This window comes from Aethalodelphis obliquidens, unplaced genomic scaffold (assembly GCF_003676395.1).
Source record: "Aethalodelphis obliquidens isolate GAN/ISIS:26980383/991018 unplaced genomic scaffold, ASM367639v1 scaffold23, whole genome shotgun sequence".
Classification (NCBI taxonomy): Eukaryota; Metazoa; Chordata; class Mammalia; order Artiodactyla; family Delphinidae; genus Aethalodelphis; species Aethalodelphis obliquidens.
In genome coordinates, this window is record NW_020837967.1 from 21,728,524 (window position 1) to 21,755,026 (window position 26,503).

The 26,503-nt window shown below is 40.7% G+C and overlaps 1 protein-coding gene across 1 annotated transcript in view; it reads right to left on the reverse strand.

The window, feature by feature from the left end:
- Positions 1-26,503, reverse strand: part of CUBN (cubilin) — a 281,114-nt gene that overhangs the window by 55,081 nt on the left and 199,530 nt on the right. Inside the window, exons 46-57 of the mRNA XM_027121967.1 lie at positions 25,621-25,799; positions 24,255-24,464; positions 23,471-23,611; positions 22,607-22,788; positions 19,597-19,768; positions 18,247-18,453; positions 16,316-16,465; positions 14,372-14,493; positions 13,600-13,825; positions 11,894-12,081; positions 6,257-6,413; positions 4,696-4,845 (exon numbers count right to left, since the gene is read on the reverse strand). Of these exons, the coding sequence (XP_026977768.1) occupies positions 4,696-4,845; positions 6,257-6,413; positions 11,894-12,081; positions 13,600-13,825; positions 14,372-14,493; positions 16,316-16,465; positions 18,247-18,453; positions 19,597-19,768; positions 22,607-22,788; positions 23,471-23,611; positions 24,255-24,464; positions 25,621-25,799 (2,084 nt within the window). The remainder of the gene's footprint in view (positions 1-4,695; positions 4,846-6,256; positions 6,414-11,893; positions 12,082-13,599; positions 13,826-14,371; positions 14,494-16,315; positions 16,466-18,246; positions 18,454-19,596; positions 19,769-22,606; positions 22,789-23,470; positions 23,612-24,254; positions 24,465-25,620; positions 25,800-26,503) is intronic.

The window sequence follows — 26,503 nt, forward strand, 5'->3', positions numbered from 1 at the left end:
CCCGGACCAGGGGTCGAACCCGTGTCGCCTGCATTGGCAGGCGGATGCTTAACCCCTGTGCCACCAGGGAAGCCCCATTACCCAATTTTAATGATAGCAAAATCAAGGCACAGAAGGCACTGGCTTGTCTAGGTTACCTCATCGGTTAAGTGTTTTCTTTATCTATAAAGTAAAAAAAAAAAAAAAAAAAAGACCTATAATCCTCCCAGTAACTTGGAGGCATCTACTTGGCCACATGAATAATGAAAACAGAAAAATATACTTTTAGATTGTTCAATATTGGGGAAAATAAAATGAGTATTTATTTGATGAAATCTGATTCCAGAATAAGTACTTTGGAGACAGTGATGGTTTCTCCCTCATGCTTTCTCCTTATATTTTGTCCATTGTTGCCATTTTGTTTTTGACCAAAGTACCATTTTGAATTTGTCAAATCTCTATTTTATTTCACAACTTTGGAAGACGCTGTTAAGAATACCAAGAGCCATTTTAGTCTTGAGGTAACTTAAAAAAGTCTTGTAAATGCTCAAATGGAATTTCCTTCTATGACTTTTGATTTCCCTGAAATTTTTATAGTTCAGTAGGGATTATATAGGAAACATATGTCTGTATTTCATAGAATGGCTAGCATTGGAAATGTAATAATAAGGAGAAAGAGAAACTTAGGCCAACATAAAATACCATAACATAATTTCAGAGCAACGTATTTAGTGGAAGGTAGGTCACTGAACATTTGTAACTTCCCTGCAGGAAGAGCACCAGCGTGTAGGTCAATAACCAATAAACTAGCCTGAAGAGTAAAACCTTTCCTAACCCGTTGTCAGTGCTTAGTAAACACGGTGTATGGACAAGTGTGTTTCCCTCTAGTATTCTGTAGCCTGGATCAGTCCATCTTCTTCTTGATAAATCCACCTTTTGTGCCAATGGCCCACCACAAAAAGCAGATCCAGAACTTTCATCTCCACCCAGGTCAACGCAGGGTCTGCTGGCCGCTTGGGCTCAGAAATACTTAGTCATTTGGACAGAATCTCTCAGAAAGAGGTCTATGGCCTCTGGCAGCGAGGAAGACCAACGCTCCTGCAGACAGGCTGTGATTTTTCTTGAGAGCTACTCTCACTCGGTTTCATCACAGTACACTGCACAGGAATTCCTCAGGCTCACTTAAGGGGTGGAAGGTGATTCTTCCTGTAGCTAGTGGATCTCTAACTTGCTGATGGTATTCCATGAACGTCGGCACTGATATGATTAGTGATAAGAATCTAACCACAAAATAAATCTGATTAATGTTGCCCTTTTTAGGAAATCATCATGATTCATTTAATCTAAGCCAGAAAACACTCACTTAGCAGTTTGAAAACGCTGAGTACATGTAATTTCCAGTACATGTAACACTGGAAATTTCACAAGATATTATCATAAGGATACTATCTTATAAAAAGATCAGTCTCTTCAACTGGGTGAGAACGAGCAAATCCATTAGTAAAAAGAAATCACTTAAGGGCTTCCCTGGTGGCGCAGTGGTTGAGAGTCCGCCTGCCGATTCAGGGGACGCGGGTTTGTGCCCCAGTCCGGGAAGATCCCACATGCCGCAGAGCGGCTGGGCCCGTGAGCCATGGCGCTGAGCCTGCGCGTCTGGAGCCTGTGCTCCGCAACGGGAGAGGCCACAGCAGTGAGAGGCCCACTTACCACAAAAAAAAAAAAAAAAAAAGAAATCACTTAATCTGGCAAAACCAAATATCTGTTCGCAGCCGACTTGTGCTAAAGGGCGTGTCTGGAGATCCTGACTGGTGGCAGCAGAAATAACAAAACAATGGTTCACAAGGTATGTTTCTACGGGCATGATCTGACTTTCACAGCTACTATTTTATATCAATATTTTTGTAAAAATTATAGTGATTACCAGAAAGATTAAGTAATTTGTACAAAGTCATGTGACTAGTAAGTGGCCAATCTGGAATTGAGACTGGTCCTAAAATACCGCGCCTGCCCTACCCCACCCCGGTCAGGTAGTCTAGAGTATGCTCGCCCCTTTACCCTACCTGTCAACTAAACTCAGGGAGCTACTGTGCGGTGTCAGTATAGGTTCCCTTCTAATAATACATGTACCATTGGTATAGGCAGTGCTTTCTGTGGCTGTATTATATAGTACATTTACCAGCATCTCCTTTTTCAGTCTAAATAATATTGGCATATGATATTCTTGTGTCTATGTAATGTAGTGAGGACAAATACACATATAAAGGCACAATCCAAGCCACATGTTTTTCCCGTTACTAAGATAACTTTTTCACTCAATATCAAAAAGCAAACACCCCAATCAAAAAATGGGAAGAAGATCTAAACAGAGATTTCCCCAGTGAAGACATACAAATGGCCAACAGGCACTTGAAAAAATGCTCAACATCGATAATTAGAGAAATGTGATTCAAAACCACCATGAGGTATCACCTCACATTGGTCAGAATGGCCATCATCAAAAAGTCTACAAGTAATAACGTTTGAGAGGGTGTCGAGAACAGGGAACCCTCCTACACTGTTGGTGGGAATGTAAATTGGTGCAGCCACTATGGAGAACAGCATGGCGGTTCCTTAAAAAACTAAAAATAGAGTTACCATATGATCCACGGACCCCACTCCTGGGCATATAGTTCCTGGAGAAAACTATAATTTGAAAAGATACATGCACCCCAATGTTCATTGCAGCACTATTTACAACAATCAAGACATGGAAGCACCCTATATGTCCATTGACAGATGAATGGGTAAAGAAGATGTGAGATATACAGACACACACAGACACACACACACACAGACACACAGACACACACACACACACACACACACACACACACACTGGAATATTACTCAGCCATAAAGAAAGAATGAAATAATGCCATTTGCAGCAATATGGATGGACCTAGAGACTATCATACTAAATGAAGTAAGTCAGACAGAGAAAGATAAATATCATATGACAGTGCTTATATGTGGAATCTTAAAATTAACACAAATGAACTTATTTACAAAACAGAAACAGACTCAGAGACAGAGAAAACAAACTTAGGGTTACCAAAAGGGAAAAGTGGGGGGAGGGATAAATTAGGAGTTTGGGAGTAACATATACACACTACTGTATATAAAACAGGTAACCAACAGGGCCTACCATATAGCACAGGGAACTATACTCAATATTTTGTAATAACCTAAAAGGGAAAAGAATCTGAAAAAGAATATATATATGTATGTATAACTGAATCACTTTGTTGCACACCTGAAACAAACACAGCATTGTAACCCAACTATACTTCAATAAAAATTAAAATAAAAAAATAAAATAAAATAGCATTCCCTTAATTATAAGATAATAGAAAAGATATAAAGAAGAAAATAAATATCACCTATAAATCTATGACACGGTAGTAACAAGTCTTTAAGTACCAGTTAATAGTCTTACAGATTTTATTCACACAGTTTATTTTAAATAAAAAAATAGGATCTCTTATATAAACTGTTTTACCTTCCCTTAATACTTTATAACTCATGAACATCTTCTTATATTGCTGGAAGTTTGTGTTAGCAAATGCTGAGAAGATTATACTTGACCTCATAGTGCATTCGTACAGTGACAAACATCAGTCCATACCTGGCATTTTCCAGCAAACACATTCCAAAACCTACAGTATGTAGAGATGTAGGAAAAGGAGGTCCCAGAAAGTGCTCCCAGGGAGAGCCTTTGTATAATTCATCACCCTATGAGAACTGATGTGTCATTTTTATTTTTATGAAACATAAATTTCCTGGATGCTGAATACTGCAGAACACTTTGCTAAGTTTAACTTTTCACCGCCATGGGAGACCAGCCCAAATAGAAAGAAATTTTGGTTGGGCAGATGAAGCTTGGCAAACGTACAGGTTAATTGTAATTTAGAAATGAAAAGTGAATTTGTGAAAAATATTAAAATGACTGAGTGGTTGGAGATGCCCATCCACTTGAAGGGAACTTTTCTCTGCCGTATGATACCACCTGGGTAAACATCGAGCTGTGTCCAGTGTAGTCAGAACCCAGCCCAGACCAGCAGCTCCACTGTCCCCTTCGCCAACAGGCAGGGAATGAACCCAGAGGGGCACTGTGGTTAGGGATTTCCCAGTCCCTGTGGTACTGATGAAGATGAAAATGAAAAAGAAGATGAGAGAGTATCCCACAGTCAGATTTAATGAAAGTAGAACACAAATATTTATTAATTTTATTAATTCATTCATTCAACATTTATGAAGCACCTACTTTGACTCAGAAGGAAGTTTCTCTTGCTAGTTTATAGTGTGTGTGTGTGTGTGTGTGTGTGTGTGAGACTGTGTGAAGGCACCTGTACATGTGTAGAATAAACACAAATGAATAAATTAGAAACTATGATTAACATGTAATAGATTTCAGACTTATTTTCTTTAGGCCGTTTACGTGATGCTCACGTCCTTAAAGCTCTTGCATAATTTTTTAACCTCTGGATGGAATGTGTAGGATGATACTTGTGTTCTTAAAATATTGGATGGAGTTTTAATCAAGTTTACATCAACTCCACTCTGCAACATTTTTAATATTTTCCTCAAATGGTGATTTTAGACAATCTCTGCCTCTGCTTATCTATCACTCATTCATTTATTAAGAACCAATTGTAATTTAGATAAGAATAAACTTACCTTCCAGATGGAAAGACACAAAAGTCAAGAGGACCAGGGACAGAGGACTGGCCTCTATGATGTAGGTGCAGTTCATGTTGTTGTCATATTGCTTTGGGTAGTTTGGAGAAACAATGTAACCTGAAGGATTAGTGAAGTTCCTTCCACATCCTTAGTGGGAAGAAAAAGCCATTATTAGAACATTTGTTCTCCCAGACAACATCTCTTTATCAGTGAGGGAAAGCCTCAACTTTCCTAAGCGCTCTAGAAACATATTCTCTGAGCTACTCCAAATGGAAGTAACAATAATTAAAGGAATGGAGCTCTGATTTAAAAATAAATATGCAAAATCAGAATATTATATAGTTTTTAGAAAAATGATGCAGAGTTTTGGGCTAAGTAGAAATTTTACCACAAATCCATTGCAAATCACTTAATTTTAAGATATTAAAGGAAGAATAACTTAGCAAAGATTGAAGAGGATTCATGTAGCTAAAGAAATAAAACTAATGAAAAGTGATCTGTACCAGATCAATACGCTTAACAGTTTTAAAATATCTTATTATATTATAGAAAAATATGTTCTTTTCATTACCATTGTAATATGGCTATAAAAATAATACCTGCTTTATAAAAATGGTTGAATTTACTAATCCCAACTCAAAAAAGTCTCACATGATTCCCAGGTGTCAGAAATGAAGAGAACTACCTTTTTACCACTAAAATGACATCTGTTTTATCTAACCACTAACTAGTTAATCCACACACTCCCTATCTATCACATCGATACAAAATATAAGTATCCTTTTAAACTGATATTAAAACACACACATACACAGACACAACGAACCAAGTGAAGGCCTAAAATTAGGTCTGCGGTGGTCCTTTGTTACTGCCTTTACACCACCCTCTTATTCATGTCTGAAATACCTGTTCACTGCATTATTTCCTCTGATGCCTTTCGTCAAACTTTTCCCTAAACAGTGGCTTGGGTGCTACTTGATTTAATTCAGCCAACAAGCACACACACCACTGTGTCTCAGACTTGAAAACTACACGTCCCACTCTTCTACCTGGTGAGTAGTCGTCAGAGAAGGAAGGGGAAAACCCGAAGAAAGCGGCCCCCAAGGTTGACTGAGCGTGAGAATCCCCCGGGTGAGAGCTCACACGTGCAAGTCCTGCATTTCCATAGGCCTGGGGGGAAGACCGTGTTTTTACAGCCCCAGGTGGGTTCCATGCAGGCAGGCAATGCGCTTCAGGCCCGGCCTGCTGATGGTCTACTAATTACGGCCTCCTGGGCTTCTGCCCAATTCCTGCCCCATGCGGATTTTAGGGTTAATTTCAGACATTAGCGACGGGCACTCAGGCCTTCTACATCATTTCTCTACTGACCTACGGTTGGATTCAGTTCCATTCTTGCTGATTTGGAAGGAAGGGTGCACTCAGGATTAGGTGGCCCACCCAGACTTTCTCCATGGACCTCCAAACCAGCCAACCCTGGAGCAGAACCCTTCCCCCAAGCCTGCCTGTGGCAGCCACGCCCTTCCAAGGGCCCCTGGGTTTGGTTTTCGGCGATACTTACGGCTAACGAAGGATGCAGAGAAGCCCTGAGCTGGGACCTCCTGCGACTGGAACACAGCAGTGAAGGCGTTTCTGGGCGTGATGACGGGACCCGGGGCCACGCTCCCGCAGCTCGAGGCTAACAGGGCCTGGTCGGCCTCCTGAGTGCCTGCCCACACCTGGCAAAGCCAGAAACATGACTTAGCGCTCCAGGTTTTCCCTCGTCAATGTTTAATTTGTGCTCAGACTGGAAAATAATAGCACTCAGGTGTATATAGACTAAACGTAATAGTAAATAAAGCAATATTTTCTTTTGAGAACCACTTCTTTAGGCTGCTTTTTTATAGTATAGCCCGTTCGTGACTCTTGCAAGGAGACTGTTCATTTTTGTGTATCTAGGCAGTGATTTAAAAAAAACAACAACCCTCAATCACTACCCAGTTTCCTCTTGCTGTTTCCTAGTTGACCTGATCTAGCTCAACTTGCTACATGCCGGGGGAAACAGAGCAGCATGTGTGCCACTGTGGGGTTGACCATTTGTCCTGGATGGCTGGCAAAGTGTGGGTTGCAAGTAGAGAAGATTTACCAAGCACGAAGCCCATGGGAAGAAAGTGGATATGAATTCCAGGTCTACATGTAATTGGCATGAATTGGGATAAATCATGGAAGACTTCTTGGCACTGTTGAATTTTAAGGTTCATTTTGAAGAAAGGATGAGATTCAGTCTCTCTGCAATTCACTAAAGACTGCGTCACCAACTCCCAGGTAGACCCTGGCCACTTTACAAGAAGCAAATGATGATATGCTCATTTGAGAAATAGTTGCTGGGGAATAGATTGTGAGGATCAAAATTCCAACTTTGATCAAACCAATCCTAGACCAGCCTAGGGAAGGATATTAATCATAGAATCACGTTTAAATGCAAATTCCAACTGCGAAAGGAGCTGCTGTGGAGCTGCTGAGTGTGTAGGAGGGGCTTTGCCTGACTTCAAGAGAGGCCTGAAGAAGCCCCAGGGGCAGGAAGGGGCAGGGCTAGTTCAAACAGAGCGAAAACTGAGTCAGGAGTGAGGCGGGCTGCAGTCAGTGCAAGCCCCGTGGCAGGTCAGGGGTCCGGGCCACATCCTGAACGTGGCAAGGGGCCTCCAGGAGGCTTGAAGCTCACAGTGGAGACGAGACGGAAAAGAGAGGACACTGGGAGATCAGCCAGGAGTCTGTGCAGTAGTTCAGGCAAGAGATCATGGTATCTACAGTGCTGAGTCACTCAAGGAAAATACTGATATTAGGTGATAAATGCACATTATTGGGGGAAAAGGACGGTTAAACTTGTTTAACCAGTGAGTCTCAACCGGGAGCAATTTTGCCCTTCCTGGGGGCATTTGGTGATGTCTGCCAGTGTTTTCAATGGTCACATTTGGTGTGGGCATGGCATGTAGTGGGCAGGAGCCAGGGGAGCTGCTGAGCGCCCTATGATGCCCCTCCCCAAACCCCCAACTAAGAATTATCTAGCCCAGGAAGGCAAGAAGGTAATTGGGTTTGGATTAGTCTTACTTAACTGTTCAACATTCCCTTCACATCAAGTTACTCATTCTGAACATATCACTCTCAGGACTATTCCTCAAACAAAGCAATCACACACCAAGCCGTTACAAACGTTTCTATTAGCAAATAGCGCAGGGGAAGAGGTGTGAGGTAACGCCAGTTCAGGGCGCCATCAGCTCTTTAAACTTGTATCATTTCAATTGATTCTCAAACACTGCGAATCCTGCTGTTAATCATCTTACTGAAGTCCAATTACATTTGCCATTTATGAGATGTGGGAGGTGCCTGGGACTGGAACAAAAGCAAAGATATTCTGCCAAATCAAAAGATTAAAAAAAGGTCAGGGGGGCTTCCCTGGTGGCGCAGTGGTTGAGAGTCCGCCTGCCGATGCAGGGGACGCGGGTTCGTGCCCCGGTCCGGGAAGATCCCACATGCCGCGGAGCGGCTGCGCCCGTGAGCCATGGCCGCTGAGCCTGCGCTCCGCGGTGGGAGAAGCCACAGCAGTGAGAGTCCCGCGTACCGCAAAACAAACAAACAAACAAACAAAAAGGTCAGGAAAGAAGTGCACACCCCCCATTTTCCCTAATATCCCCTTTATGTCCCCTGACCCCCTGCCTTTAACTATCCCGGGAAACAGTATACAGAAGTTTTCTAACCACATTCTGTTAAATTGTAAACATGACTTACTGACAGAGAGATCTGCACATGCTACTTTTACAAACATCACTCAAGAGGTGAAGTGATAAGAGCTAAAACTTTTAGGAAAGAATCTCCAGTTCTTTAACAAAGAACTTCAAGAATCCTCACGGGCTTATACTTTTCTGAAGCCATTAATTATGGATCTGACATCTCTACCTTGTGGCTCAAGAACACGGGTGTTATAATGATAATTATGGTAAAGAGTTGTTAAATATTCATCAATACCTGTCAGTCAAGATCTCATTTCATCGGTTCTATGACCTAGAACTCAATTAAATGATATCGGACCTACAAAACGTTACAAAACTGTCAAAAACTTTCTGACGTTTCTTACGGTTTGTACAATTCAGCCTGGCTTTAGGTGGTATTTTATCACTCAAGCAATTTAAAAAGAACGTTTCCTGAGTATCTGCAGATTCACACGCAGTTGTAAGATACAGAGAAATCCCCTGTACCCATTTCCCAGATTCCTCCAACAACGACAGCTTGTAAAACTGTAATGTAATATCATAACCAGGACGCTGACTCGACACAGTCCACCCGTCTTAGTTCCCCAGGCTCACGCACGTGTGTGTGCATTCGGTTACACACAAGCTTATACCACCACATTCCAGACACCAGGCAGCTCCAACACCGAGCTTCCCTGGAGCCGCCCTTCTATAGCCACACACGACTCATGCCCACACTCACATCTTGCTAACCTCTGGTAGTCTGTCCTCCGTTTCTAAGCATTGTCATTTCAAAACTATTATGTAAATGGAACAATAGAGTATGTAACCTTTGGGGATTGGCTTTTTTCACTTGGTTTAATTCCCTGGTGATTTGTTCAGATCGTTAGCCTGTCAAAAGTTTATTTCTACCGAGGAGTTGTACTACACGGTATGGAGGTACCAGAGTTCACTGAACTATTCACCCGTTGAAGGACATGTGGACTGATTCCAGTCTTTGTCTACTGCCTATACAGCTGCTCTGAACACGTGTGCACAGGTTTTGGTGCAGACACAGTTTACAGTACTCTGGGAGAAGTGCTGGATCTTACGGTAAGTGCACGTTTAGTTTTATCAGAAGGTGCCAAGCTGTTTTTCAGAGTGGCGTGCCATTTACGTTCCCACTGGCAACGAATAAGGGATGCAGCTTCACTGCAGGCTTGGCAGGATTTGGTGCTGTCGCTGTTTTTATTCTGGGCAGCCTGACAGGTGTGTGGCAATCGTTGTGGTTTTAAGTCTCATTCTTCCTCATGGCTATGTAGTGATGTTGAACATCTTTTCGTATGTTTATTCACCACCCGAATATCCTCTTCGGTGAAATATCTGTTCATATCTTTTGCCCATATTCTAATTGGACTCTGTATTTTTACTGTTGGGTGTGAGAGTTCTGTCTATACTTTAGATAGTAGTCTGTTGTCAGGTAAGTGCTTTGGAAATCTCTTCTCCCAGTTTGTAGCTTGTCTTTTCATCCCTTTACAGAGGAACATATTTTTAATTTTGATATGGTAAAATGTATTAATTTTTCCTTTTACGGATTATTCTTTGGAGGTTTAGTCTAAGAACTTTTCATCTATCTCTAGGTCCCAAAGATTTTCTGTTCTTTTTCTCCTCAAAGTTTATACCTGTATATTTACATTTAGGTTCATGGTCTATTTTGACTTTTTTGTTGTTGTTGTTGTTTTTTTGCGGTACGCGGGCCTCTCACTATTGTGGCCTCTCCCGTTGCGGATCACAGGCTCCAGACGCGCAGGCTCAGCGGCCATGGCTCACGGGCCCAGCCACTCCGCAGCACGTGGGATCTTCCCAGATCGGGGCACAAACCCGCGTCCCCTGCATCGGCAGGTGGACTCTCAACAACTGCGCCACCAGGGAAGCCCTATTTTGAGTGAATTTTTGTATAAGGTTTGAGGTTAAGGGCTGCTTGCTGGAGCTGAGCCCCTCTTGCCTGTCTTGTTTACCCACCTCAGTATCTCTTGGCAAAAACTGGAGTCTCAGGCCCAGCAGAGAAAGAGTGTGTTTCCCAGGCCACTGAGTTTTGTCAGAGTTCCAGATGGATCCCACCCGCCAGTGGTTCAGCCTTGCCTGCTGTCAGAGGGATTCCCATTCCATCCAGAGGAGAAACGGGACTGAATAACTTTTCACATTCCATTTTTCCAATGAAGAACTTGAAAGACTTTACTTTGTCTATATATTTGATGTTGACTCAATTCCTGAGAGAGTTCGTTTGTTTCATGAAAAAAGCAATTAGGAAAAGTGTATACGATGTTTTGTTTTACATGTATTACATACAAGTCTAGGATTTTTATTGAAACAGCATGCATGGATCAGTTAGATATAAAACATAATTTGAGAGATCATGTAAAATAATAACAACATCGACAATACAATCCACTTCTACTCATTAGGTGGTTTTATATTCCAAGTACTGAGCACTATTTATGTTATTATATCATATTACGTCTAATGCTTAAAACAGTCCTACTAAAGTAGGAATTATTCTCTTCATTTTACAGCTGAGTAATTTAAAGCCCAGATGTGTAATTGGCTCATAGAGGAACATTCAGGTGGTAAATGCAAGAGATGCGGAGCCCAGGTGAATGTTCTTTCCCCTAAAAGGTGTATGTCCCCTTAGCGATAGAACACATGATATAAAATAGCACAGATGGAATAAACTTGTAATACAGTTATCACGGTCATAAGTCAATGAATAGTGATGTCAGTGCCACAGGAGCAGTATTTACAACTGGAGAGGAAGAGAGCCTTACTGACTGACCCATGGTCATGATTTTACACGGATGGGTCCCTCACGGTCTGGTCAGCTTGTGGGCGCTTAAGGCTCAGGTGAAGGCTGGCACTAGTGCATGTCTAGCCTTCTGTAATTTTTATAGGATCCTCTAAATGTGGCCTGTCATGGTGACTTTGATTCATTTTGTCCTTGAGGGTCTATTAGAAAGAAAGAAAAAAGAAAAGAAAGAGAAAACGAGAAAGAAAGAGAGAGAGAGAGAGGGAGGGAGGGAGGAAGGAGGAAAGAAAGAAAGAAAAAGAAAGAAAGAAAGAAAGAAAGAAAGAAAGAAGGAAAGAGAAAGAAAGAGAAAGAAAGAAAGAGAGAGAGAGGAAGAAAGAAATCTGCCCTTCTCTCTTTAGTTTCTGTAGAAAGGAAGAACCGTAAATGCTCATGAGAATTTAATAAGGTGAGACAATCTCCTAAATTAAGTGTCTTTGCTTATGTATTAGTGAATGAAAGTCACAGGGCAATGTGTGTTGTGGTCCAAATTTTAACTCCTAGTGGTTGAGGTTTCTCACTTTTTCATTCAAGAAATCCAAGCAGCAAAATTGTCCTTCTCCTCCTTTGAGAGGCAGTGAGTCATTTCTAGTCTAAACGTTTACGTTCCTGCAACCAGCTTGGCTCCAATTAAATATACAAGTGCACTGACCTTCACAAAACTGGTCCGACACTGTCCGTCCCCGCTGGGGATGAGGAAGTTGTTGTCAAAGCTGAGTTCCAAGTGTTTACTTTGGTGAGTAATGACTGTCCAGGAACATCTGACGTTCTCGGGAAAATTCTGAGGCCAGTGGGGGGATCTGATTGTACCATTGTCTAAATGAAGTATTCCACCACAACCTGAAAAATTGTCATGGAAAAAGTCATTACTTTGTGATGAAAATAACAATTTTGGTAACTGAAGACTTCTGGAGAGGACGCATTTCTAAATGTGAGATATCAGTGTGTCTTTCCTTACATATGAGTCTCTGACCTTCGGGGCAGGTCCACAACAAGGACTCTCAGCAAATGGAAGGTCACTGAAGCCACAGGAGGCTACAGCTGTTACTGTTCCGTTACACCTATACTGAACTCACCTGAGACCATTAATCCTTGCCATGAAGAGGACAGACTTCTATCCTGTCTTCAAACAAGAGCAATAATTTTTACTCCCCTTGAGGCTAGGTAGTATTTGTGGCCCAACAATCTCAAGCTTTGTATTTTATTGCCACTAACACCTGAGAATACAAGTCTATACTCATCTGCAATTTTACGCTAACATCCTGGACGGGAGAAAATGATTTTGATCATTTAATCTTAAGATTAAATCTTAAGATTAAGATCACGTAATCTTCCATTAAGTAACCTGGTTCGTTCATATTGAAATGCTGATGGATGAACAATAAATTACAGGGATTGAAAGAAAGAAAACTCTAGAACTATTTTGTAATATTAAAGTGTGTTCTTAAGAGATGGCAAAAGAAAAAAAATATGAACTCAAAACAAAATGAAGTTAAAGAGTGTTCCCTGTATCTTTTGCTTTTAAACCCTTGGAAAACCAATGGTTCACCTCAGCTCCCCTCTGCTTCAGCAGCGCTCAGAGAGCTCCCCAAACACCTGACTCTTCTAGAAATAGCTGCCCTGTGTGATGCTGCAAGACTACATGAGATCCTGACAAAAGTGTCCAATGCAAGGCTTATATTTTCTGGGAGTTTCCATGAAATGAAATTTCCATGAAATGTCATAGTTTGCAGGTACCACAAGTAATCTTTTGAAATAGAATCTATCATGTTTTGCCCCATACAGAGCATTCATTCTAAGTCACAAATCTTATCTTGTCACTTTGCTGCTGAGAACTCTTCAGATAGCTCCCCACTGCTCGAGGGATAATATAGAAGCCAAGGCTCTCCAGGATGTGGACTACTTATTTTCCTGCCCTCAGCTCACCACTCAGCATTCTGCCTCCATGGTCCAAATATGTTCAACTACTTGTGATTCCAACACATATTTTCTATTCCTTGTGATTCCCTAGTTGTACCATGGCCCTTTGCCTGTGGAGACAGCACGGTGAAGTATTAAGATCAAAGTTTCTGGGCTCTGCTGTCTTCATTCAAATCTTGACTCTGCTGATCGTCAGCTCCACGAGCTGGGCAAATTATCCACCCATTTCTCCTGTTTCCACCCATGCAAGTGGAGAAAATGTGCACTGATACTGTGTCTTCCTTACAAGGTTGCTTCATGAGATGTCATGTGTAAACATTTAGAATTGAGTCTGACAGAGAGTAGGTACAAAAGGTATACTTGTTGGGCTAGTTAATAAATTTTAAAAATACATCGATGATAAGAGACAGTAAGCGCAGAGAATGTTCTTTCTTTTACCCAAAGTCTCTGTGTTCCATGTAGCATAAAAGCCACCATTTTGCACCGAACGGTCCGTGTTAAAAATCACCACCAGCTGGTTGGAACCCGACTGGATTGTCCTGGGGTTTGAATTTCCACAGTAGTGTCCTATGATGGGTGATCCGGGGGAACCACCGTTTCTGACTGTGACAGCGTCCCAAGCACAGGTTGAATGGGCTTCAATGTCAAAATCACTGAATGTCAGCTGCAGGAGAAAAGGGAAGAAATGAGGAAACACTCTGAGCTGTAAGTGAGCCTATCTACGTAGAGTTCGACTGAAGTCCTTACACACCCTTTTATTTTGTTTTAATTTATATAATTTGGTATTTATGTCTCTTATTTCATTCTCCCTTGTCGTCCTCTATTTTTTTCTCATTGAAGTTTCTCTTGGAAATTTTGAGAAGGGATATTTCTCCCAGAACGGGAGTCATTGGGGTCATCCTCAGTCCCCTGGGCTGGGATGGCAACTCATATCAAGAATGTAAATTCATCTCTTTTCTGAATGGGGAACTGTCTTCTATAGAGAGCTTCTCCTGTGCTTGAAAAAGAATGAAAGATATTTCATTCTTCATTAGTTGTAAACTTGTAGATGCCAATGTATATATGCTAAGCAGAGAATTTTAGGGAGAAGATGACCTGGATCAAAGCCTATTCTAATCACTTGCTTATTGAAAGAACTCTGTTTCCACACAGGACATGGTACTTTTGTTGTATAATTTCAGAATTATTTTACCCACTAATCAAAACTCACAGTGATGGTGTGGCCTTGTGGGGCTTCCAACAACCAAGAACAGTGGGTCAACCTGTCGTAAGAGGCTGGATAGTTGGGGCTTGAGATCACTCCACTCTCACCTATCTGTACTCCACCACAGTCTGAAATTAGATTGTAAACTTCTAAATAAGAAAGGAAAAAAAACACCAAATTCTGTAAAGCCAAAGTAAATACTACTTATAGCCATCGTACTTTATGATTTAAAAAAAGGACAATAAATGAACAAATAGATGAAACTGTATGAAAGCAAAGTAAAACTAGATGGAAGATTAGAAATAAACAGAATCCCATATAGTGTTAATCAAATGGAATCACACAGTGAAGGCAGGCTCAAGTTTGATACAAAGGAGAAGGAAGATTATCTGAACCATAAATGGAGAATAATTAGATGAGCATAGAACTGACAGTAAATGCACTAGGGACAAAGGAAAGAACATTGCCTTTCTTCAAAACACTAGGCCTGTGAAAATAAATGTAAGCTTGAAGAATATGATGAGGACCATAACTAAAGACTTTGTCGTTTGACAACAAGCACATATATTGTAATCAGCTACCAAAGTGTATATTAGTATAGCAAGTTGAAACATGGATACATTTCCAAAGCATGGTATGGTCTGATGTTCCACACAAATAATACTGCTTCCTGAAATCTGACTCTTTTCTTTCAATCTGAGAAAGAAAAACCAGCTGGCAACATGGTTGACTGAATAGATCATCAATCTCACTCCTTTCTCCAACCAACCATTTGGTTATAACACAAAGAAATGTTAAATAAAATTATAACCAAAATATATTTGATTCACAGCCCAACTTAATGGAAAGAAAGGAGATCTCTAAGAACTATAAACAATAAATGTACTCAAATTCCAAGGGGTATCTTAAACTGAGAGTGTGTCGGTCTAAGAGGATATAGAATCAAGATGTGGGCCCCAGGAGTTGTGGTTTGAGGTTTGATGATCAGGCAAAAAGAGAACATATGGCCTTGGACCTCCACAAAAGCAAGGGCTTTTACATAAAGTTTGGAATCTAAAAGGACTGCCATATTAGTGAAATGGACTAGGAAGACTCTAATGGCCCAGAGAAGCAGCAAGGAGGAGTACTGTCTGTCTTGGGCTGAATTTTCAGGTACAAACTGAATGTCACAGATACAAATCTAGCACAAAACATTGGCAAATGTTGTTTAGTAATATGTCCAAAATACACATGATGGCCAAGTAGGGTCTATCCCAGAAATGAAAAGATGGTTTAACAAGAGAAAAATCTTTTAATACAATTTTTCACATTAACACGTTAAAGTAGGAAAAAAATAGGATCATCTCAATAGATGCAGAAAAACCATTTGCTAAAATCTGACAGTAAAAAAAAAAAACAACAAAAATTTTTGTACACCATGAATTGAAGAGACTTCCTTTAATGTGATAAGGAGTATTTATTGAAAACCTATGAGAAGCCAGTTTATTTAACAATGAAATGTTACAGTCATTCACGTTAAGGTCAGAAACAAGATGCTGTCATCCCTTGCATTTGACATTATGATGGTGGCCTTAGCTAGTGAAATAAGACAAGAAAAAGAAATCAAGAATTGGGATTGAAAGAGAAAAATTGCTATCAATTTGCAGAAGATATGATTGTTTACACAGAAAAGCCAGAGGTAATTTATAGACAAAATACTGAAACTAATAAGAGTCTAGCAAGATCTGTGGGCTAAAGATTGATGTATTAAAATTTAAAAATTCCTAGATATAGGCCACAACCAGCTAGAAAGTATAATTAAAAATGTCTCATTGACATTACCAACAAAACCAATAAATAAACCTAGAAATACATCTAACAAAATATATGCGAGATCTTTATGGAAAATGTCATTAAAAAATTTATGTATTATGTTATTGCCAGAGTTGGAGAGCTTATCATAAGTCTTACCTGTAAAGGAATACTGTGCGTGGAATCCAACATGTTCTACACGTTCGTTGGTGACAAAGTGTATCCATACCTGAGGATAAGGTATAACCAGTGGCATGCTAGGTTCTGAAGCCCCACAAAGTCTCCATATCAGAAGCCCATCAGCATTACCTGAGCAGAATAACACACTAGTGTCACCATATATATATCTTTTGAAAAATATATCCAATGAATTCAGTGGGAACAAATAATAAAAAAATTTGAAGCTATTACGTTGATGCACATTTAAATTCTGGTTTAATAGCAGACATTTCACAAATCTCCTTTCTATCTTTCTCAACTACAAAGAAAGAGTGCCTCCAATGGGTAAAAAAGAATGCTTTTTTTGGTATGGGCCTCTTTCTCTACCATAGGTGTCATTTTGTTCCAATTCATGTTTTCATAATTATTGTTTAGCATATCTAAACAGAGACACAACTGTTAAAAAACTTAAAAAAAAACTTTTGGCTGTGCTTTTTTCTTTTTTTAAGGAGTAAAAAACACAATACCAATAGTGACAAAATACATCAGCAAGATAAAAGTGATAATTACCTAAAATTTTAATAATTTCTTCACTGTATTTAATCAACTAAAATGAATGGGATATTCCATACTCAAGCTAAGAACTATCAGATTTGGAGGTATTTTTGTGAATATTACTTTCACAGTAATTTGATGATCATTTACTGCTCACACTTATCTCCTCACGGTTTAGTCTGTCAGACAACATCACTGACCTTAAAAGTCAACAAAATATAGTATTCTAACTGTCTCTAAAATGAGGGAATCGAGAGAAGATTGCATTTAACTGAATGAAATTTGATAGATAGCTGCTCTGTCTGATTCTATAAGCCAGTGGTTTTGAACCAAGCAGAGGGGCTGAGGATTTATCAGAATCCCGTGCAGAACATTCTCAAACTACAACTTCCATTTCCCTCATAAGCCTTTTCTAGGTTCATCTACCTCCAAGAGGCCAGATGATTCTTCTGCTGAGGCAGTTGGTCTGTGACCATAAACTTTATCAAATTCTCTTTCTGCCCTCCATGTTCCCAAAGCCAGCATCAATTTCTACAGTTGCCCCAGTACATTGTCACCAGCAAACTGCATTAGCGTTCAGCCTCCTTTTCTTTAAATTTTGCAATAACATGGAACCCAGTGAGCCTTAGACAGCATAGCTGATATATTGATATACTGTTACTTTTCTCCCTCTTTTTTTTTTTTCTTTAGGGGGAAAAGAGTGCCAATGTAACACTGGGGACAATTCAATGGATAACCTGTGCTTCCACTATAGGAAAGAACTAAAATGGATTTATCAGCCATGAATGCAGATTTTAAAAAAATTCTTAAGATGATTATAGTTTACCAGGTATAAATCCATTTCTATTATGAAAACAAAGACAAACTTGGCTGCTTCGGGGATAATTTCCTAACCAGCTTCTATGTGCTTCTCCGTTTAATGCACTGCGAAGTTTCTTTAGACTTCTAAGGCCTAAGGAGAATTCCACGGCCTCTTCTGTGAATCCTGTAAATTCAGGAAACCACCAGCACACATTCTGACCATGTTACGTTCTAGTCTCTGAAGAAAGAAGTCTTGAGTAGATGAGAGTTGAAGGGACCACTTGAACGCATTAACAGAGCAAAGACAAACCGGAATCTCTCCTGGGTAAATGTCACATCAACTGAGACACAGGGTCTAGTCGAAAACACTGATCCATCTCATTCCTTGTTTATAAGGCATGTTGTCCCCAGCCGGGCACGTGCAGAATGATGGCTTGGTCTGAACAGTGCTCTTCTGGATCTTATATATAATACATACATTTACAGCCCTATGTCTCCCTGCATTGCTGGTGGCCTCCAGCCATAAGAAGAAGGCTGCAGGTGAATGGGAGAACGTGCTCCTTGATGGGACTCACCCACTCGGAACTCAAGGACATCAAACTGACAGTCCTGGTGACTTTCTAGGTAAAAATCCTCAAAATGAATGTAAATGGAGGAGTTTCCCTGGTGTGGATTGCTGAGCGTCCATTCGCAGTTTAGGTTTCTTGAGTAATTACTGACTCCATCGTAGCCAGGAGAAGTAAAGTTTCCCACAACGGAATTTGTAAGGGACCCACCACACACTGAGAAAACAGAAGGCAACAGAGAAAGTAGTTGTCAGATCCATGCCATAGCAGAAGATACAAAGAAGACAGAAAAAAATAACTACAGCAACCACAGCAGCTTCTTATTGCTTTGATTTGCTTCTCTAGATGAAGTCAGGTCAGGGCTGTGGGTGAGGGGCTGCCTCCTCATGCCGCCTACAGAAGTGGTTTCTGTGGATTTAGAAAGAAAGATGTACAAAAATAAGCAGCTTCTTTATTTTCCTGAAGATGTAGATTAGGTGGGTGGGGTTTGGCTTTGTGTCAGTATTTCCTAACGTGAGCCTGTTGTTCATTAACATTTAATTTAGAGCAACATCTAAATATAATGGTGGTCCTGATGGCTATGGCTTAGAATTTAGTTTAGAATTTAATTGGATAAAATTAAATTTAATTTTTAAATTAAAAATTAGAGAATTTAATTGGATAAAACAGATAATATAACATTGGCATTCCAGTGAATTGGCTCCTTTTTGATAGGGAACGAATGCTCCTTGTATCAATGAAATAACTTAAAGGTCTTAAAAAAATATTCAGTTCCACTCTTCCTAAATTTTAAAGCTCTTAGATAATAACAACAATCCAGAAAGTAGGAGGATATTTACAACAGAAAGGCCACATCTTGCTAATTTTAAATGCTCTGTATCGTCTGTGAACCCCCTCAGTCACGTACGCTGGAAATCTGTATAAGGATGGATGGATGCCTAAGAAACAATAAAATCCGTGTGTCTTCAATTACTTTACTTACTCTCCGGGAGTAAGCTGCCCCTCAAGAGGTAGTTATCCTCTTCCAGGATAAAAGAGCTGACCAAGGGCTGCGGGACTGGCAACCAACTATTATGGCGACACTGCATGGAACTGAGCTAGAAGCTCTTCTAACAGCATTTTCTAAATTTTCTAATTCACAACAGCAGTTTTCTTTCCAAAACTAGAGGTTTCTGTCTTCTGTTTTGGGGGTTTTGTGGTTGGGTTTTCTATCTGGTTATGTCTGTCTTTTGTGGAAGATCCGAGGTGTGACTTTGATCTCTAAAGGGGACATGCATGGCTCCACTGCTGTCGGCAGTAGCTGTGGGACACCTGCAGCGCAGACGATAACACAGGTGTATTTGTAACATCCTCTATTACCTGCGTCTTCACTGGACGTATAGGAGGCAGAGAAGCCTCCATATGGCCTGGATCCATCAGTGAAATAAACAACCTTCATTGTATTTCCCGAAGATTTGATCTCATTGGTACCATTCACGCTGCTACACAGTTTCTCTAGCTGGGGTGAGTTACTTCTAATGCCATTAAATACCTGTCGGAAAAAATAGTTTAACCTTTAGACACAGTCCATCTGACTATTTCCTAGGAGGTTACGTTCCCAGACCAGACACAATTCCTTCTAAGAAAACTCTGTGCTAACATGCATTACTTGACAACATGGGCACTTAGCCCAGTGCCACAAGCCACCACGTTACCTGGAGCACAGTTTGTGGCCTCAGGGTCACTGCACTAAAATGGAAGTATTGCAGTCATGCCCTCCTGCCATGTGGTGACAAGTGAAAAACTGCTGTGCTCTTTGCAACTGGAAACTGTGATCAAAACGTAAAGAAGCTATGGCAACACGCTCACATCTTAGTTCACAGAGTTCACTGGGGAACAGTTTTGTTTAACAATCCCTCAGGACCTTTGATATTTGGAAAGAAGGCTTAAATGTTAATCTCTGATGATCTGAAGTATAGAAGAGCTCAAATTTTTTTTTTTTTTTTTTTGCGGTACGCGGGCCTCTCACTGTTGGGGCCCCTCCCGCTGCGGAGCACAGGCTCCGGACATGCAGGCTCAGCGGCCATGGCTCACGGGCCCAGCCGCTCCGCGGCATGTGGGATCTTCCCGGACCGGGGCACGAACCCGTGTCCCCTGCATCGGCAGGCGGACTCTCAACCACTGCGCCACCAGGGAAGCCCAAGAACTCAAATATTTTTAAATGCCATTTTTTTATTGGAGTATAACTGTTTTACAATGTGTTAGTTTCTGCTGTACAACGAAGTGAATCAGCTATATGTATACATATATCCCCTCCCTCTTGGACTTCCCTCCCACCCAAGTAATTTTAAAAATCAATCTCAATATAATAGTTCTTTCCTACTTAGTCATGCATTCAAAGCTTCAATTTTCTTTCCGGTTTGAATTTTTAAAAATGGACTAGAGTATTGTGGACTCCAAAATATTCAACAACTCCAGTCATGCACATAGTCATGATAATTGGCAAAATGTTATTCCACTTCTTTACAAAGCCAAGGGAATATTTCAGCACAGCTCAAGAAAGATCCAGAAGTAACTAAACAATAATAGATTGAGCGAGTGATAGTCCTGTTTCTAAAAAGGACTTGAATGGCTTACGATTATAAATAATGAGGCAGAGTGGGACACTAAGAGCTATGGAGAAGGATAATGTATTCCATAACAAAAGCTGTACGCTTTTTTGTTTACTGTAATTGATCATTAAATTTTGTTCTTCGGGGGCTTCTGGTTTAAAAAGTGACTTCCGGCTCATAGGACAGGACACAGAGCTTCCTATCATTTACTGAGCATGGACAAAATGCCAGGCTCTGCTAATAACCCACTGGGATTACCTTATCCAATTAGCAAAACAACCTCTCAGACATATAATATTACCCCTGTTTTCCAGATTAAGACACTAGAATTCAGAAAGATTATGCAATTTGCCAAAGTTCAAAGAGCCAGTAGTAATAAAATTGGGATTCAAATTATCCCTCTGATTCCAAACCATGAAGTAATGCATAAGGAAACAGAAAGTGACAAGTATTTCAATAATTCTAAAAACAGGAATGGGCAACACACTGCCAGAATCAAAACGGATTATTCACAACTAAAAGGCTGATGGAATATGTGCAAAACCATGATCAACGGCCTTTATCCCATTGACAGAGGCAGCCGGACGTGGGAAGTGCTTGTGGGTGCATCTTAGGGTGTCAGTCAAGGAACAGAAAAGAGGTCAGTGTGGTTGGGTCCTAGTGAGCAAAAGAGGAGGGGGGTTTGAGATAAGACACATGGGTAGAAGAAGGAAGGGGCAGCAGATAACATAAGTCCAGTTGGGCCATTATGAAGATGTGGGACTTCCCTCTGAGTGAGAAAAGAAGCCATTAGAGGATTTTCAAGGAAAGCCTTATGGTCTGATTTAGGTTTAAACCCATCACACTGGCTGCTGTGTTGAGATGCAGAGAGACAAGGGTGGAAGCAGAGACCAGTTGGAAGTTATTAAAATAAATCTAAATGAGTGGCGATGGCGGCCGCAGTGGAGGTAGTGAGAAGGAGTTAGACTCTGGATCTCTTGTAACGGTCCAGCCGAGTGAGCTTGCTCATGGGTACAGTTTAAGGATGTGAAAGAAAGAACTCCAAAACGGACATCAGGGCTTTGGACCTGAGCAACCAGAAGTTTGGAACAGTTATTTACTGAGAGAACAAAGACTGGAGAAAGGGCAAGTTGGGTGGAAAGTATACTAATATTCATCTACAGTTAATACAGTATAAACGTATATATATCTGTCGTTCACAGTTAACACTCACGGATTTCATTAGCTTTCTTTTGCTAAGGGAAGCTAAGAATACTAAGGGTCTTATACTTATACTTAAATATAATATTATACTCAAATATAATATTTGAGATTCTACTAAGGGTATAATCTCAAAGCATGAGCTCGGCAACCTGGAAGACGGTCGACCTTGGTCTTCCAGAGGAGTCACTCGGCACGACCAGCAGAGAACAGTAATGGTGCAGGACCACCCATCTGCTTCAGACTTTTGGTGGCGGCTTGTCCTGTGACTCTGGTCCCAATCATAGGCTTAACTTTTCGGTTTACACAGGGTTTCCACGTGATCATTTGCTTGAACATTTATCCTGCCTAGGACCCTGATATAGGTTGGGACAACTAACAGTCTCTTAAAGCAGCTTTTATAAAAATTATGGCAAACATTTACTGTGACGTTGTTCTATCTAAAATACTTAGAATTTGTGTGAGATAGAGTTGCACGGAGGGGAATATTCCTGACCTAGTTTTCTGACTGTGATTTATGGGTCAATAAACTCCTTAAACAATGGACTATCATATCCCTGACGGCAGGGGACACTTACTGTCACGTGCTCACTGCTGCAGAATGGATGGTCTTCTAGCCTCAGGTTGTCAAAAGTGAGGGTCACCCGCTGTCCTTCCTGCACAGTGATTCTCCATTCACACATCCAGCCATGAGGGTTTGGGTTCAGGTAGTTGGGAGAAGTGAAGGTCCCAGCAGGGCCCTGGAGATCCCCACCACATGCTGAAGGGGGGGAAAAAAAAAGAGAGAGAAGAAAACAAAACCCAAAAACCTAAGAAAACTTCCAATCCAATCCTATAAGGAATGTTCTCAAAAGTAAAGCATTTTTTTTATTGTCCCACTAGACAAAATCAGTGCTCTTATTTATCACTGTATGTACACAAGGACTATCTCTGATATTTAATATTTAATCTCTGCTTCCATAGATGGTAGTCTACTGGCAGCCTTTTGTCATCATGGCCCAAGAAATATGAGAGTCCAGTAAGCGCAGTAATCATCAGAGTCAGGAAAATCAGAGGGCTAAAGGCATCATCCAGTTTTTTCAAGACAAGATCTTTATTTCACATGAGCTTGTCAGGGAGTTTGGAATGCAAATTCTGAGTGACTCGAGCGCTAACTGACTGGCTTTCTACGATGAGGAACGCGGCTCTCACCTCCTGACACCCCTCACAGCATTAGATCCGTTCCTTTGTAGCACTGATTGCAGTTGTGATTTTTCACCTGTTGGTGTGACTATTTGATTAATGTCTGCCTCTCCGCTAAACTAGTAAGGCCCAGGAAGGCAAGGGTCACGGCGTCTTTGTTTAGTTATTGTCACACGAGTGCCTAAGAGGGGTGTCTATCCAAGGCAGGTGCTCAACTACATATATATATATATATATATAAAATGAATCAAAGAACATACCTTCCACGCTGGAGTCAAACCGTAGTCTGAATCCCGAGGCAGTGAGAGAGCCGTCTGTGACAAACCTGACCAAAGCAACATTGCCAGAAGTATCTATGCTGTCAGGAATGGTGTTTCCACAGTATCTGCCCAATAGATTACCTGTGAGAGTCAAATAATTAAGTATTTATATGTCCAGGTGATTGATTTCATTTCACCTCTACTTGAGAAATTCTGCATGTACGAAGAAAAAAACAGTGATAGATAAGACCCTGGCCAGGAAGAAATGGTGACCTCTGGCAAGAGAAGCAGGTCAAACATGAATAAAAATCAATATATTCAAGTATATGAGGAAGTGTAACAAAAACAGCAACCAGTCAGAGCCGAGGGCAGCAGCACAACGAGGAAGGCTGCTCATGTGGTCAGTGAAGTGGTCCAAGGCGACAGAGTGACAAGCATCCGCCTCATGATATTTCCAGGGTATGTTACCGTTTCCCTCCTTACCTTACAGGATGCTCCTCAAACATCTGAGCGTAGCCCTGGAAGGTCTCCCTGGAAGAGGATGCCTTCCGGACACAGTGCTCTCAGGATAAGCTATATAATGACACCCGGGCTTTGGGCACCACTGTTTCATGGGTAAGAACTGAGGGAGAGAAAAGCTGGCACTGTCCAGAGCTGACTCATCTGCACTTCTCCACAAAAAAAAAAAGTCTTGCCTTACTTGGAAGTGAGGAAATTTCAGAGGCTGAGTGAGTAACCTGTGAAAGTAGATAACCCCAAAAGACAGCAGACATATCTCACTGACCAGACGTATGGTTTTCCCAGATCTCCACGAAGTCTCGTTCACAGCCAGATGAATCCTGAAGGCTAAAGCCTTCAAAGCGGATGGTGAGATAATGTCCCGAGAGTCCCTGGAGATGCCACTCACAGAACAAGTCGTCTGCATACGGAAGCGTTGGGTACCCGCTGCTTTCAATGACTCCACTTTGCCCTGTCACCCTTCCTCCACACTCGGCTGCAGAAAAAGAGCAATATTCTATCAGAGGTTTTCTTTTTTTTAATTCAACCAGCACATTTAAAAGCTTTTAGGTGCCAAGTGAACATGAACTGAAGTTTTAAAAATACTGAAAAGGTATGAAATGAAATCTGCTATTGGTGTACAGAGAAATGATACCACAAGTCCAATCTAATAATGGGAAAGGGAAGACGGAAAGATGTTGAATGGCATATTCTGTAACGTCTCATGAATTCTCTTGGGACACTATGTAAGCGCTATTAGCTGCAAGTAGGTTTCATTCCAGAACTAACTGAGAGATTGATAAGGGCCTGCCTAGTACCCTGTGTTAGTGATTCTGTAGACTAAGTCCTAGCTCAGCTGAAAACAATGCTGTGGTCGATTAGTCATGCCTGCCATTTCTGGTTTATCAAATAAACGTGTTACTGTAGTAATGGGTATCTCAGGGCCTTGAAAATTACTATCCAATTATTTCTTATCAGTGGGATGTGGGAGATTGAATTATATACAATTTGCCTCAGGCTATAAAATGACCCATGGTGTAGGTTAAATATTGTTACAACCAGGCTTTTCAAGTTTTGAACGCATTAAATATGTTTGGTTAGTGTTCAGACCCAACAGATACTAAATTCTATGTAATTGTGACCATATTGTAGTGAATCTTCAGAATGCATTCTTTATGACTCATTTTTTAAAGGAAGGAAATCAAAACATTGAATGAATGACCTGGCGCTAGACACTTAGGGGAAAAAACATCTCGATTATCTATTAATGTTGAGGAGGTCAAAGTCACTGTTCTAAAAATAGTTATTTGATTACTAAAGAGTTTTACATTTTAATATTGTACGTATTTCACGACAAGAGGAAGAAACGAGAATTTAACTGGATATGTTTTTCACTAACAAGTTAGGGAAAAATACAAAATATTCAAGTTTACTAAAAAGAGTATTTTTAAATGGAAATTAAAGTAAAAATTAAAATTGATAAATGACTTTGTGGTTTTAAACATTCACATTCCTAACTTACTTCTATCATTAAAGTAACTGTGAAAATTAGGCAGCTAGAAAGGCTTCTTTAAAAATGGCATGATCATTTCAAAAGTTTTAATGCAATTATTCTGTCACTACTTTCTTATTGAATATAAAAATGTTGTTACCTATGGAATACTTGGCCTTGAATCCCACATGAGTGGGGCTGCTGTCAGACCGGAATCTCAAATACATCAGCTCTCCTGAGGACAACTGACTGGCGGGCAGATGAGCTCCACAGAACTTGGAAAGCACTGGTGCATTTGAATCAGCACCGTCTCGCAACTCAAGGTAACTGGACGTACAGCTACAGTGGAAAGAAAATTCTGTTTAGTTTGCAAAGTCTATGGCTTTGACATATTTTGATAATAAAGACTTCACTTTCTCCAAGGGCATTATTAAATCGTCATTTCTGTAGTGCCATGTACACAACACAGCGTAGACACTATGACAGAGTCAGTGTAGGTGGTGTGTCACTTCAAAAGGCCATATGATATTTTTCTGAATCATACACTCCAGTTTGTAGCTGAAAAAGACAGGTTTTACATGTACCACAATGAAGAATATGTACTCGCCTTCCATATTCTGTTGGTCTTAGAAACGTAAAGATCATTCTCGAATCAACCCCTAGGAATGTCAAAACACAAGGATTTTGTTTCACGTGATGTTATGAAACATTTCACATGACAAAGATAAACTCTCTCTTGATAGCTATGTAACCGGGGCTAAGGGAGAATCTCAGCTGGAATTTTCCGTGTCCCTAAAAGAGGACAAGTATTTACCCAGTATTTCTTGAGAAAGTCAACCAGCCAATTAATGCTCAGTGAGGGGAGAGTGGCATTATATCAGGAGTCCAGAACTGGAAAGCAAAAGCTCTCATACCTAAGCTTTGCACCCTGCATGTATTCATGCAGATGTATACACACTTTGTTTGTTAAATGAAGAGAAAGATACAGATTTTTTTCAATCTATGTAGTTATTCCATCTGTGTTCAACATAGTCAGACAAACG